The 14934-nt window shown below is 38.0% G+C and overlaps 1 protein-coding gene across 2 annotated transcripts in view; it reads left to right on the forward strand.

Annotated features, from left to right (window-relative positions):
• The window catches only part of GRM1 (glutamate metabotropic receptor 1), a gene marked incomplete at both ends in the record, with an annotated part of 177674 nt that overhangs the window by 128412 nt on the left and 34328 nt on the right, over nt 1-14934 (forward strand). For both annotated transcript variants that reach the window (XM_084201589.1, XM_084201590.1), the window contains 2 exons: nt 7275-7521; nt 13375-13543. In XM_084201589.1, the coding sequence (XP_084057715.1) occupies nt 7275-7521; nt 13375-13543 (416 nt within the window). The remainder of the gene's footprint in view (nt 1-7274; nt 7522-13374; nt 13544-14934) is intronic.

Consider the following 14934-nt stretch of genomic DNA (forward strand, 5'->3'; position numbering starts at 1 on the left):
CAAATAGTTCACATACAATGGGAATTGAGTTACCTCTTTCATCTTATGCCTTTCTGATAGCTCTATCCTCCAGGTATGGGATTCCCTGTAAGGGACCCCTCCTCCCTTTCACTGTATTTAGCTGCCTCTTCTACTTGCCTCCCTGCTGCAAAGATAGACACCAAAGTGAGAAGTAATGTGGTAACCACTGCACATATCCTGTTCTGTTTGAAAACAGAATAGCAACTGCTTTTCTGGGAACAGAAACCATAAAAGAAGCAATAACTTACCATGATGGGATCATCTGTTGTAGGTTGAATGAAACTTTGTGAGAAATTTTCCAGCCTATCAATTCTCTCTCATGAAAATTGCAAAAGTTTTTTAATTGAGAACAAAGCAAAGCCTTGTTTTTTCTTAACAGTTCTGGCTTGGAAAATATGCTCCCCCCAGATAATTTTTCCACAAAGTATTGGTGGTCACATTATAGTTTGCACATAGAGACAGCAAAGTCATCGAGGCAGCCCACAACAAGTGGAACCTGTGCCCCTGATAGACAATTGCTTGTTCTAGTCACCAAATCCTGGCCTCTTCCTCATAGGTAGTGAGCTACAGCTTGAAATGCCTTGGAAAGCAGACAGTTACATAGGAAAATAAAACTTCAGGAATTCTCGTTACTGCATATTTGATTGTGGGCTGGAAATTGTTTGGGGATGTTTTCATCTAGAATAAATGACTTGTTGCCTGTGACTTGTTTTTGGACATAGTGAGTACCGTAGCAGGAACAAAAGTTCACTTTTTCATTCCTAAGATGTGCAGATTTCATTCAGCTGCACAATATTAATTAACAGAGTGTATTTTTTATCAAGAAGGTGATACAAAGAGAAAAAAACCAAAAAAAACCCAAAAGATCCACACGTTTTCAACACACCATCATTGTACTTATCACATCTAGAGAAATCATAACCTCTGTTACTCATTTTGCAGTGCATTGAAGTGAATTGTGTTAAATAATTTTGTTGTTATCTTTGAAGTTAGTTAATGTAAAAAGATGTTACAAATAGAATATGAGAGGGAGTGAGCTGGCAATGTTTCTAAAACATCTGAATCAATAATGGCAAATGAGTTAAAACAAATGAAACCCTTTGCAAAAAATATTTTATACAATCACAGTTTGGCATGGTTGTTAGAGGATTAGCCATTATTGAATGTTCCCATGTGTGGAAAGATAAGCCAGGGAAGACTGACCTGTCTGAGCGGATACCTTTGGCTGGAACTCAGGGAAAAAAAGGAGAGTTTATGGCATTTGAGTCAAGGGGCAACAAACTCAGCAAGACTACAAGGATTTCATTAGGTTATGCAGGGAGAAAATTAGAAGGGCCAAAGTCCAACTGGAGCACAATCTGGCTACTGTCAAAAAAGATATTAAAGGGTTTTTGGTGGACTTGGCAATGTCAGGTTAAGGGTTGGGCTCAAAGATCTTAAAATTCTTTTTGAACCTAAATTATTCTATAGTTTTAAATAAAATTAAAAATTTAAATTTTTCAAGGAATTGGTCAAAAAACAGAAATGTAGAATTGGTTACATTTTCTTTCCTATGTGTACAAAGACAAAACCATAATTAAATATTTAAGCATCTAATTAAAACTGTTCCAACTTTTCTAAGTAGCCAAATACCCTAAAATTTTACAAAAAATCACCATTAACTAAGTTTTTTCATCACTATTAATGTGCCATTTGGTTTCTAGAATAACCTTTAATTCTTACCTTTTAGATCCCAGATTTAAAATGAGGTCAGGTCAAAATGCTGACCTTCTTCCCTGCTCCTAGCAGGATCCTTTGACACAAATTTGTTGTGGTCAAAGTTTGTCAGGTCTTCTCTAGCATGAGACAGTGCAAGATATGTGACATCCAGTGTTTTCCAAGGACATGCCATGACACTAGCAGCTCTCCACACAAACCTGTACAGAGGAAGACTAGCAAATTTTGTCAGCGCCACTGGGCCTTCTTTTGTTTCATTGGAGCTTTTTAATTTCAGTTCTGTTGGGCCTGACCAGAGTTAAAGCAGATTGTTAAGGGCTTTGCTCAAATGGCTCCAACTGCTGACGGACTTGATGCATTGGCCACCTCTATAGGACACCTCTTCCAGTGTTTGGCCACCCTGTGGCAAAGTCAGTGTTTATTGGGACTGAAGGGCAGGATAGGAAACCTGCCTCCACAATTTGTCCAATGGATATGGACATTTGCTAGGAGCTTGGGTACTTGTCGGAACCTAGGAAATTCCTCTAGCTGCTCTAGAAGACTCAAGCCCCTGCCCAGGGGGCTCAGAGACTTTAGCACAGAGCCCAAGACCCCTGTGCCTTTGATTTAGCCCTTAGAAAAAACAATTACCAACCTTATATTAAGAATTACAAGCCACAAAATTTTGAGTCGAATGATACTAAATTTATCACAGGGTGAAAAATAAATTTTTGAAGTTTTTAGAATGGGGGTTCAGAGAGCAAGATAGAAGAATCTGAGCGTGACCAACCTTTCTCCTTCTTCTTCTTGGCCTCCATCTTCTGCTGTGATGTTGGCACTTTTAGATTGGTTTAGAGTAGAAGCTCACTGTCTAACATAGATGATAAGTATTAGAAAGTAATTGTGAATATTGTATATGTAGTTTTTAGTATAAAAAGATAACACCGCCCCGAGGGAGGCAGAGTGCCTCTGACTGTCTTACTGAGCAGACCTCGGCAAGTCAAGAGAAAGAATTTTATAGATAAGATACAATAAGCAACCTTGAGATCAAGAACTGAAGAGTTCTGACTCTTTCTTCAAGAGCCGGGCTGGGAAAAGAGACTTTCTAACGCATCTCGGGGTCACTCTGACCAGCTAGAGACCCCAAGAGGTACTGCTCTACCAGTTCATACCTGGCATTTTTTTGGGGGAGCCCTCTTTACTCCTTGACATATGCAACCCAAGTACGGCAGATTTTTAAATTTAATTTCATTTTCCCAATGAAATTTTGCCCCAATTGTCCTTCCAGATTTTTTTTTTGCATAAATTGGCACTCATATTCAATGCAACCATCACCCATGTTGTAACTTACAACAAAGCAAAAATCTCATTTGGCTTTCCCATGAAGCATAGCAGTCCTGGAAAGGACAACTGGAAATTCAGAAAGCAGTAAATACAATTTTTAATACCTTCATACCTCTGTCAGGACCACCAGAAATGAAGACAGTTTTTATGACAGCTGGTAACTTTTTATTTCACCCTAAATATTCAGCAGATGACCATAGCAAATCATAAAACTGTCTGCCTATTCCAGACGAAATATTGTCCTTTATAACAATTTTGCTGAACAGATTTTGGCTTTTTAAGCTAATCAAGAGTCATCTATGAACAGACTGTGTTCTTTGTCAAATGTCTGTGTTTGCTCAAAATTTGCCAACTGGCTAGATTCCCCAACCAAAATGTTTTTACATTTATTTCCATCACAAATTCCCTCCTGCCCTAACCTTTCTGAGGACTGCAAACGAGTAATATTTGGTGCTGATTTTTATATTGAATATCAAGAGACATTTCCTATCTTTATTTTTACATGCTAGTTAACTCATGTCTTGCCATAATTCCAATAGCACATTTTTTCTTTATTTCAGTTTTTCAAGTGGGATTTGCAAAATACACTCTTTGTTCTCAAGAGCACAGTTAGCTCCACACTGAATTCACAGTAAAAGCACTAAATTAAAGTCATGGCTGCTTCACAGTCACATCCTTCTACGGACTTAGCTGAAGCTGAGATTATTTAGCTGTGAGGGGCATTACAGTTAATGGAAAAATTAACAGTGATTTTCATGAAAATTTGGACTCTTTTCTCTTCCTTCCTTCTACCTGTACTTCACTTTTAGCACTATTGGGAGCATTTTTCAGTTGTGTGCAGCCAGGATGTGATGTTTGGTTTTTTTATTGGGTTTTGTTTGTTGTTTTTTTCTTTTCCTTTCCAGTTAGTAGTGTATGTGTGTACGTGCCCTCATCCTCTAAGATTTACTGACAGAAACAGAGACTAAAATCAAAACTGTGATTAAAAAAATGACCCAGACTACTGAGAAGCTGTTAAACTTAAATTATTAAAGGAAGATTTGCATTGCATCCAATAGAAAATTAAGTATGGTATTTAGGACACCTGAATTCTTCAAGGTCATCCAAAAATTAATGATCTAATTTGAGTGACTTCAATTAATCCAATATTCACAGGACTTATGACTTACAGCTTTTCTTTGCTTAGTGAAAGCTAAGGTCTCTAAAATTAAAAAAAAAAAAAAGGAAGAAAGCTAACAAAATATTTTTCTATTAGCCTCTGTAGTTCAATGATATTTTCTTCCAAGGGCTGAGAAACAAAGGAAAAAAAGAAGTTTCACTGTTCAGGGTTCTGCTTTGCTTTTTGTTACATTTCAAAGACTTACTGAGGAAAAATACAACTTTATAGAGACAGTCAATGACAAATATTGTGATACTTTTGCATTAAAAACTTGCCCTATGAAAACTTAATTGAACACTGTTTTGTCTCTGGCTGTACACAATTACATGATTTCTTTTGTTTTAAAAACCCATACATTTCTAACTGATTGCCTTAAGTGAATTTTACCAATTCAAATGCATAATTGTATCAATAATTTATAATGATGAAAATGAAATAGAGTGGATTTTGACTCTGGGAAGTTAAGTTTAGGGAAAACATGACTTATTCTGGATTTACTGAAAAATATCTTATTCACATATAAGGATTTTTATATTACTGATCTGGAGACAATTCATTCAGACAATTCACATGTTGCTTTCCACTACAATACAATTATTTCTATAGGTGACATTAAGGCAGTCACGTCTGTAATGTGGGACTATATGCTTGCAACCTTAATTTAGGTATTCATTCCAAAATAGTCAAAAGCAAATTCTTCAACCAACAACTATTTATGCTCCTTGGAGGTATGCATATTATATTGAAATATGATAATCCAAAGGATGTTTTGCTGAGTCAATACATACTTAAGGGAGCGGCCTCTTTTTAAACATTGGCAAATCCTGTAACATTTCATTTTCTACCTCCATCACCCACATGAAGGCTTGCCTCAGGAGACACATGGATGCTATCATTGTCTCCTGCAAGCATTACTGATGTTTATGCTTCTTTTTTTAAACTAATTTAAAAAAATGAGGAAGATCTGAGATAAACTTTCATGTAGGAAAGGATAGATAGTGAGTGCTGTGCACTATCTGCTTTTTGTGATCTCTTCCATAACCTGCTGCTTAGAAGCTTCACAAGAGGAATGCTGTGTCAAGCCCAGATTCTTTCTGTCTCATTCCCTTAGGGACTGACAACAATTGCATTTTCTAGCTACAAGAAAGCAGAATCAGTGATAAATTCACAATGTGCTGGTCCTATGGGACTAATCAGCTGATAGAACACCCTGACAGATGCTTGATTGAGACTATATATTAGCATATACAGGCATACAGATGTCAAGGCTGTGTTGTACATAAGTGAGGGTGCACAAGCACTGGCACGCTCACTGCTTCCCCGGGTGAATGTTCTGTCATCTTGCATACAAGTTACTTTATTCTTACTGTGTTTCTCAACATGAATCTGAGTGGTGTTTTTTTCATGTGATTTGAATGGGAGCTGTGAACCTTCCCTCACAAAGAAAGTGGCAGATATGTTGCCTCTGGAAAGAATTTCTTTCTGTTTTCTTTCAAGCTGCTCCTTGCTTGGTGGTGCTGGTGGTGAATGTATGGTAGTGAGGAGCACATGAACTCATTCAGTCAGATTATGCTATATTCACAAAGCTTTTTAAATTCACCATCACATCTGTTTGCTCTGTTAAGCTCATCTGTAAAATAGTTACTGAGGCAAAATTTTCTTGCCTAGCTGCAGTGCAACCCAGGGAAAGCAAGACAGACATCCCTGCTTTTGGGATGTCTGCTGTCCCATAAATTCCCAGCTGAAATTTCTGAGTTTTAGGGCAAGAAAACTGAGAACGACCAAATGAGAGCCTTTTCCAATGATAAATGTAAGGACAGGCTTCATAGTTTCATTTAAAAGCCATATCATAACTGCATTAGGGTAAGGAACTATTTTTTAACTTGAAAGTTTTGGTGAACTTGCAGAATTTTACCTCCTTTCATTGTATTAAAATGACAAACATCTTCTCCAACCTGGATTTGAGAAGCGTCAGTTAACAGCTAGTCTCTCACACATCCTACTTCCCTGGAGTACACAAGGTGTTCCTGAGACAAAATAACAGAGGCTGGGTTGCCACTGCCTTTAAACTTCGAGTAACGTGGGAGGCCTGCAGATAAAAGCAACTTGCAGTTTGGAGCATATTGTGATTGAATGACTCAAGGGGGAAGAAGGAAAACAGGGAGGTTTCTTACTTCCAGCTGCCTTGGGCCCCGCAGCACAGGTCTGCAGTGCCTTGGGGCCAGAGCTGGCAGTGCTCTGCAGCAGCTCAGCTGGCCAAAGGCAAGCAGGGAGCAGCCCAGGACCCAGCAGGGTCTGATGTGAAGTGCAGCCCAAAAACAGCACCTTCTGACAGTGCTGACCCAGCTGCAGATCAAAGGGGAAACCTATGTTGGCAGAAAATCTAGGTGTGGAGAAAAATCTGCTGCCACATTGCTTCTCATCAGAGGAAGGAGACTTCAATGTCTGCTCCTGCTAAAGTTACAGAAAAACTTAGTGTTTCAAACTTTGGCTGTCTTTCTGTAGCAATCCCATACTGGCATACCTAGTATCACTTTTAACTAAAAGGACTGTTTCTGATAACTTGAGAAGTAATGCTGATTTACATTGTTTAGTTATTAACACTGAAAGGGACATTGCTATCTTGACCCTCAATAACATGAGGTTAAAAAATAAAAACTTCAAATGTAACAAAAAATCAAATTTTCAGGGAAATCACTTTAAAAATTATTTCAGTGGAAATCTATCTTCTTAGTTAACCTTCCCTAAAATAAATAATATTGTGGAATGATGAGGAAAAATTAAAAAAAAAAAACCAAAAAAAGATGATGACTTGATGAGTGCTTCTCATGAAGCATTTCACTTTTAATGAATTCAAGATCTCTGGGGTGGAGGTGGGCAAGTGTTTTGTTTTGTTTTTTTTAATTTATTTATAATCTGTGACTAGCACCTTGTTTATGCCTCTAGTGCTTTAAAAGAGAAAGAAGGAAATCCGTTTTTATATATCATTGTTTTTTCATATTTTCATCTAACTTCATTTTTCTTTATAATAACCCTTTTATTCTTACCATTGTAGGCAATGAGAGCTTAGAAGAAAATTACGTGCAGGACAGTAAAATGGGATTTGTCATCAATGCAATATATGCTATGGCTTATGGGCTACAGAACATGCATCATTCCCTTTGCCCTGGACATGTTGGACTGTGTGATGCTATGAAGCCAATTGATGGCAGCAAGCTCCTGGAGTTCCTCCTCAAATCCTCATTCATTGGTGTTTCTGGAGAAGAAGTTTGGTTTGATGAAAAGGGAGATGCCCCTGGAAGGTAAAGAGTTTTCATCTCAACTATTAAACCAGAGGGTGGGGAGTGGGAATGTTGCTGTGTTTGGTGATGATTTCTTTGGCTTTTTTCCTGAAACATATAGCATGGACCCGTCTTTCCAACAGCCAGGAATAATACTGGTAACACATGGTATCTTATATTGGGACAGGAACTACAGTAGATCTTATAAATTTCTGGTGCTACAAGAGATGAAAAACCTTGTAGCTCACAGACTTCTGGTGTGCAAGGTACTATTGGGTCTCAGTACCAGGGTTTTAGCATGTATGAAGCCTAACAGAAATGATTGGAATTTTATGAAGAATTTACCTGACATGGTTTTGAATAAAGGGCTGTAGAGCTCATCCTATTCCAACTGGAGCTCTGCTGAAACCTTGCTAGAGACTATTTAATGTTGATTGGTAAGATCCTTTATGATCTCTTTAGTTTGTTTCACTCCAAATAGAATCAGATCAGTCCCTGAATTTAAAGATAGATCTGTGTAGAGCAGGACAAATAATAGGGGGATTTTGGCAGAAGTTTCTGTGTTTTGGTCATTTGGGGTCTGGTCCCAGCTGTGGCAGCTGCTATTGTTTAGCCCCCCCCAGCAGACACAGGATGTACCCCTGCCGTGGGTGAGGCAGCACCCTTGTGGACTTGGGTGTCGCCTTTGTTTCTCTTATGGTAGTGAACTGACAGAGATCTTTCTTTTCATTTAGTTTTGTGGGTTCTATTTTAATGTAGGGATTTTTTTCTTTGTTTTCTTTTTTTTTATAAATACATTTAATTCAGCTGCTAAAGTACAAAGTCCATTATTAATTGAAACCTACCCAGGGATTGCTTCACTGAAGTTTGTTTTCCTACTGAGTTGTTGAAGTGTTATAAAAGGCTCTCTCACTCCATCTTTGGGCTTATTGCATAAGTGCATCTGAGTGCCAACACCACACAAAGGAAGGGCTCTGGAGCAAACAAGAGTTTTCATGTCTTTCCATGCCTCCAAAGAATATTCATAAGACACAGTGATCTTAAAGCAACCCTTATCTCTATTACTAGGTTTTATTAGCAAAACTGGCCAATGTTTTGCCATTTTCTAGATTGTTATGGTTTTTTCTATTGTCATATTAAAACAGTATATACATTTAAACAGTTTGTCAATTTAATTAGTAACAAAAAACTAGTCAGTTTGGTCTTGTTGAACATTGACTTCAGAATTTTTTTAGTCAAAGATACAGATCAGTTAAGGTTAGACTTTGAAAGTAAAGCAAGCAATTCCCTTACATTTGAACACATACTTATCAACACAAATGCATAAATCAAGTATTTGCAAATATAATTTAGATAATACAGAGAAATTACTGCTTAGTGTAGCTTTATGATTTTTGCACACTATTTGTGTCCATAAAAACATTACTCCAGCTTTGCAGATGCTGCATTTTCTGTCTCTTAGCTATTTGGTTTGATGTTTAGATGTAATTTTCCAATTTTAGCCTAATTCTTATTTATTATTTTGTCACCCAAGAGCATTTCCACAACTCTCATCAGTACCAAGCATAAAATTAGATTGAACAGTTGCTGAATTTAAAACATAAGAGAGTTTATACCAGGATATTCCTCTGAGTATGCCAGAATTATAGAATTTATTCCATCCATCATTTTTGTCTATAGCAAGGTTCATTTTTCTTGATTCCCTGGCCTACTTAGAATTTGATAGGATATTTTAGGTAGGGATTTTTTTTGTTATTGATCCTCATTTATATTTTCACAGTTGGAGCTAGCAAGTTTGGGCAAGGAAATTCAATTAACCATTTAGTTATTCATTCTGTAATCCTTGAATCAATCTGTGGAATTTATGATGTGGGCAATATCAGAGAATGGCTGTGTGTATAGGAACTGTGACCTGCACAGTCTGTCAGATCCTTGCACGGCAACAGCAGTTCAAAAGAATCACCTGTAGTTTCAGACTGGCTCTAGTGCTTCCACAGCTTCGTGTGGAAAGTCTCTTTGTGCATCAGTGAACAGACCAAAGCACGGTGTCAATACCCAAGAGTTTTGTACCTCAGCAAAAGGGAAAGATAAACACCACATACAACACCTAAATATAGCAAAGTCAGCCTGCTATGAAGTTTCTTAGTTTTTTGGCTTCTCTATGCAAGTGCCAGAATGTCACACAAATGTGTGACACATTTGTAAAGGCGGTTTTAGATATTTTGTCGTCAAATCATATGAACAAATCAACTTCACAAGGTGAAATAATATTCTTCTTAGAAGGCAGCAACCTTTCTCATAATTTTCAAAATCTGCGAGGTTCTCTGAGCAATTGACTTCCACAAAATCTTAATTGTCATCATCATGAGCAGAGCAGATAGAGTTGCCTATAGTTGTATTTGTCTGGCACTCCCATAACTCCTGTTTTGAAACCTATACAGCTTCATGAACCTTCAACATTTGTTTAGACACAGCTTTCTTTATATCTCAGGCTCAATTCATTATTTCAAGGTTTTTATCAAAATGAGATTGGAAAACAAAGCATGTAGCCAAAGGTGTATTTCTTCTGTGAAGAATCTTTTTTTTGAATATCTCTTATGCAGAAATATGAAGGAAACTTTTATTGGAAGGGCAGAAATGCAGTCATTTAGTTGACTGCACTGACTCTGGGAAAAATGACATGGATATAAATCTGGAAACTCAGCTGTATGTGCTCACTATACTGTCATTAAGAACATGCTGGTGCATTTACTGCACTTTTTTCTTTCATTGAGTAGCTCCCATTTCCTTCCTCTGTAGCAATCACATCACTCAAATTTCCAGAAATGGCTGGAGAAGGTGTGGAGGATGCAATAGTCAACACAACATCTTTCTCTGGGATAAAGACATATCTTTTAGCTCTGGTCTATTCTAGGTAATGGCCTCCTTTCACCTTGTGGTTGGTGTGAAGAACCTTTCCTCTCTAGAACAAATGATTTGCATAGACCTCTGACCATAAAATGCTTTGTGACAACAGGCAGGAGAACTTTCAGCCCCAACAGAAACATTTGATATGTGGAGAAATGCTGAGGTTCACAAACTAAGAGAAAAATTTCACCTAACATTTCATCTTAACTAGACTTTGACTTAGAACCATATAAGTCTATCTAGTTCAAAATTTCCAAAAGCTGTTCAGGCTTCAGTCATGACAACACTACCTACTCCAGTGCTTTGAGTGAATAATCAAATTTTGCCTTATGCAAAGCCTTCAAACTTGCATGTAAAAAAATTTTGTTCAAATATGCATTTTTGTTTCAGAGTTTGGATTCATGGGTGGTTATTTCATCCATTTACATCCCAGCATTGCTCAGCATCACTCTTTTCCCTCCTGTCTTTCAGGATAGCCAACATCAGTATCAGTCATGTAATATGGCTGTGGAAAAAGGTAACTTCAGCTATCTCAGATTAACTGGAGTAAGACTGTGCCTGTGACCAGCTGACTTATATTCTGGCTTGCCTTACAAGTAACTTACTCATAAGACACCACCTGCTGGGTCACATAATTTCCTAATATACCAGAGAGCTTGCTCTTATGTTAAAAGAAGGATTAATTTTCTTACCCGCTGAATGTTTTAATGGCTTCTTTAAATGCTGCCATGTGTGTATGAAATACAACTGCCTCCAAGAAGTCTTACTCTCTGAGGGCTTCACAACTCTCGTCCAGCCCTCTTCTTTTGGGGTCATAATTTGTAGCATGGACGCAGCACAAAATGGTTAGAGTTGTACATACGTGAGCAAGGGGATGGGAGGAGGCATTCCAGCACTGAATTTGTCTTTGCTTGAAGCACAGATGTTTTTCATTAAGACAAAGAAGGAAAGGATAAAGAACTTAAGCGCATCTCCATATACCAACTGTATTTGCTAGACCACATTTTTCCACTTAAAATTCAAGCTGCATATCAAAGCTGAAAACATTGTACTACAACTTGTCATAACGCAAGGCTATGTAAGGCTTTTAATCTACATACTTTATTCTTTGACAGGTAACCTATAGGAAAGGGAATAGTATTACAAGAACACAAGAGAACCTCTTAATTGATATTACATTAATGTCACTCTGTGCCTTGTGATGTGTTTTTGTAAAAATGAAAAAAGTGTGTGAGCTCAAAAATTCCATTAAGGAAATGTGAGGTTTTAGCAATCTTTTATTCCCCTTCCTGAATTAATTTTCTAGCCCAGAGTAACTGATTTTGTATCAGTCTAATATAAGGTCAAACTAAAATCCAAGTACATTTTCCTTGCTAGGAAGAGGAATGCACATTTCCACTGAGCTTTACTCCTGTCTGTTGAGTCTCCATTATGAAATGCCTGACTTTCACTGCTTCTTGTTATCCTGATTCTTCACAAGCCTGGAAACAGCATTTCTTTTTTTAGGCACTTTAGTGTTAGAACTGGGATATGAGAAGCAATTGTTCCCTAATGAATTTGAAATTTACCCGTTTCCTAAGCAATGCCTTGATTAGTGACCAATTCCCAACCAATGGAGCTGCCTCCTGCTTGGAGCTCCGTTGAACTCAATGGCAGGGGTCCTTTTCACACATGATTCAATGGAGCTCTGCACTGGCATTATCTGAGCATGCATATTTGCAAAACTGAGGTCTAATTACAGCTGTGAATATGCATTTCTTTAAATCATCTTCAACAAAGACTTAGTTAAGAAAATTACTCTGCTCTACTCTAGAGAATAATTCTAGCACCTCTTCCCTCTGTGAAGTGCAGAGAGAGTTGAAATTTTGCATATTTGAACCTCAAAATGGAAAAGAAACAAATGGATGTCTCTCTTTGCTCACAACCAAACATCCCAATTTTATTTCTGACTTGTACTTTGCTTACCTTACATTTCATTCTTAAAGCATGTACAGATTAGCAACGCCCATTATAAACAAAAGATTCTTTTTCTCCAGAGACTGAGACAATCCAGTACAGAAGAGCAAGGAAGTAAATCCCAGGCTTGGAAAATATAAGATGTTTTGTTATTTTCAGCTCTAATGCTGATTCCTTGTTCTCAGTGCTCTTTCTCTTGTCATTTATTAAACAAAGTCCTCCCCCTTCCCATCTTAAGATACCAGGTCTCTTTTGTGGTTCTTCCTCTCTGTACACGCTCCAACATTCATTCTTCCATTCTTGCTTATTTCCTACTAAGAATCAAGCTAGATTCTGTGGGTAAAAGAATGAATATAATAAATATCAAGAAGGGATGCACACACCTCAGGTCCAACGCATTGAAGGCAATGGGCAGGCTGGATGTTTATTGTAGCAGTTTTTTATGCTTCCCTTACCTTGGGAAGTGCTCTCCTCCTTGCCTAGGGTGAGGAAGTAAATGTTGAGACTGAGGTGCTAACTTTTCCTGACAGGATCACTGGGCTGCATAAAATGAATGGTCGAACTTAGTGCTTACAGAGAACTTATGGCAAACCAGTCCAATTGGTCTGAGCATTTCTGCTTAAGAGCTCCCAGCAAGGGCTACATTACAACCAGCCTGCATGGAGACACCAAGTGAAGGTTAAAGAAGTTTTGACAAATTATTTGAATCAGCAGCATCCAGACATTGCCTATACGTGTACCTTCAGCAGAGCTTCAGTGTGCAGCTCTTCCTGGACACAACTTTTTACCCATAGTTTTTTGCAAGCAAGGCAGGCAATCAGCAATTGTGTGCCAATCAGAGCTGACACTTCTGTGATTCTGCTGCAAATCCTAAAGGATTTTGGGTTTTTGTGAAACCCAAGTCCCTGGTATTAAGGGATAACTTGAATACTTAGAGGCAGAAGAAAAAGAGCAAGGTAAATTTTTGTCCTTTATGTTTCAGGACACTGACTCATTCTTTTTTCCTTGCAGATATGACATCATGAACCTGCAGTACATAGAGCCCAACCGCTACGACTACGTCCTCGTTGGGACCTGGCACGAGGGTGTGCTCAACATCGATGACTACCGGATTCAGATGAATAAGAGCGGAATGGTCCGATCGGTGTGCAGCGAGCCGTGCCTGAAGGGCCAGATTAAGGTGTGCCTCAGGCACTTACTTTCTGCTATAGAAATAGGAGTATCCAGTCAGTGTTTTTTCCCTAAACCCAAGCAAGCTCCTTTCAAGTCAGTGAGTAGGACTTCCTTTCCTTCAGGAACATCAAAATGATAGAAAGACTCCTAGACTAATATCTTTCTTTAACAACAGCATATACAGGCCCATGTTTTCTAAAATTACCCTTTGTAGGGATGCAGAATCTTCTAATGTGGCAGAATTTGAGTTTCACCTTATGTGAGAAAGATTTTCACTTAGTCATTGCCTACAACATTCAGTGGCTGTGATTCACCTAGGGGGAGATCTTGAAAATATCGTGACCCACAGGAGTCCAGTATTTTGTTCCAGCCGTTACACCTGCAAGAAAAAGTTAAAAAAAAACCGCAACTAACCCCATGCCCATTTATATCTCATGTTCAAAACAGGACGAATGGAAACACAAATGAAATCACTCTCTGTTCACCAAACAGTAGCACTTGCATCAGGCTACAAATAATTTGCTATCAGTCATGTCTGGATGACATAAAGACATGTTTCACCACTATCAGAATGGCATAGATGCAGTAAGTTTAAAATGGCAAGAAACCATTCAGCAAAATTTCCTTAGAGTAGACCTTTCTTTCTATTTTCATTTAATAAGCACATTTGCAGCTTTTTATTTCTATACTGCTACTCTAAGCTATAAGCAACTGATTTGGCAAAGGCACAGTGACACACTCCAACATCTTGGAGGAGAAACATTATTGGTATTTACCACCCTCCAAAACATCTTTTTTCTGTTTTTGAGGTTGTGCAGTTTGTGTATGTGTGCATATGTAAACACTATGCACACAAAATGCCAGCTTCAGCTCTCATTGAAGCCTATTGGACTCTCTCCACAGACTGCATGAGGAAATGTTAAACAAAAAAAAAAAAAGCCCACAAAGCCAGTATTCAATAAAACAAACATTTTGCATTTCACTACTGTACTTATCTCTGCATATAGGTGGGTAGGAAGACCTGGGAGAAAAGGCTGGATTCCTCCCTCCTAGCAAACAAGGGCAGAGCCTTTGTCAGAGCCCTAGGAACCAGAGATATCCTTAATCTTTCTTTCAGCCTCAGGGTAATGAAACTAGGAATCAAGACAAGGAAATAATCTTTTCAGCATTGGATCATTCCATTTAGCAGTCCTCACAACAAAGAAAGAAAGTTTTCAGGGACATTTGTCCCTAAAAGAGATGTTCTGAAGCATGACTTTTGTCACTGCTTAATTTTTTTTTTCTGCTAAAACCCAACATATCCTTTTAGCAGGATGTTTTGTAAATTGTTCTTATTTTAATTTCTATTTACACTTGTGTAATGAGCCCCAAAGAGACTTCCACATAAATTGGAATGTA

The sequence above is a fragment of the Fringilla coelebs genome (assembly GCF_963513975.1).
Source record: "Fringilla coelebs genome assembly, chromosome: 3".
Taxonomy (NCBI): domain Eukaryota; kingdom Metazoa; phylum Chordata; class Aves; order Passeriformes; family Fringillidae; genus Fringilla; species Fringilla coelebs.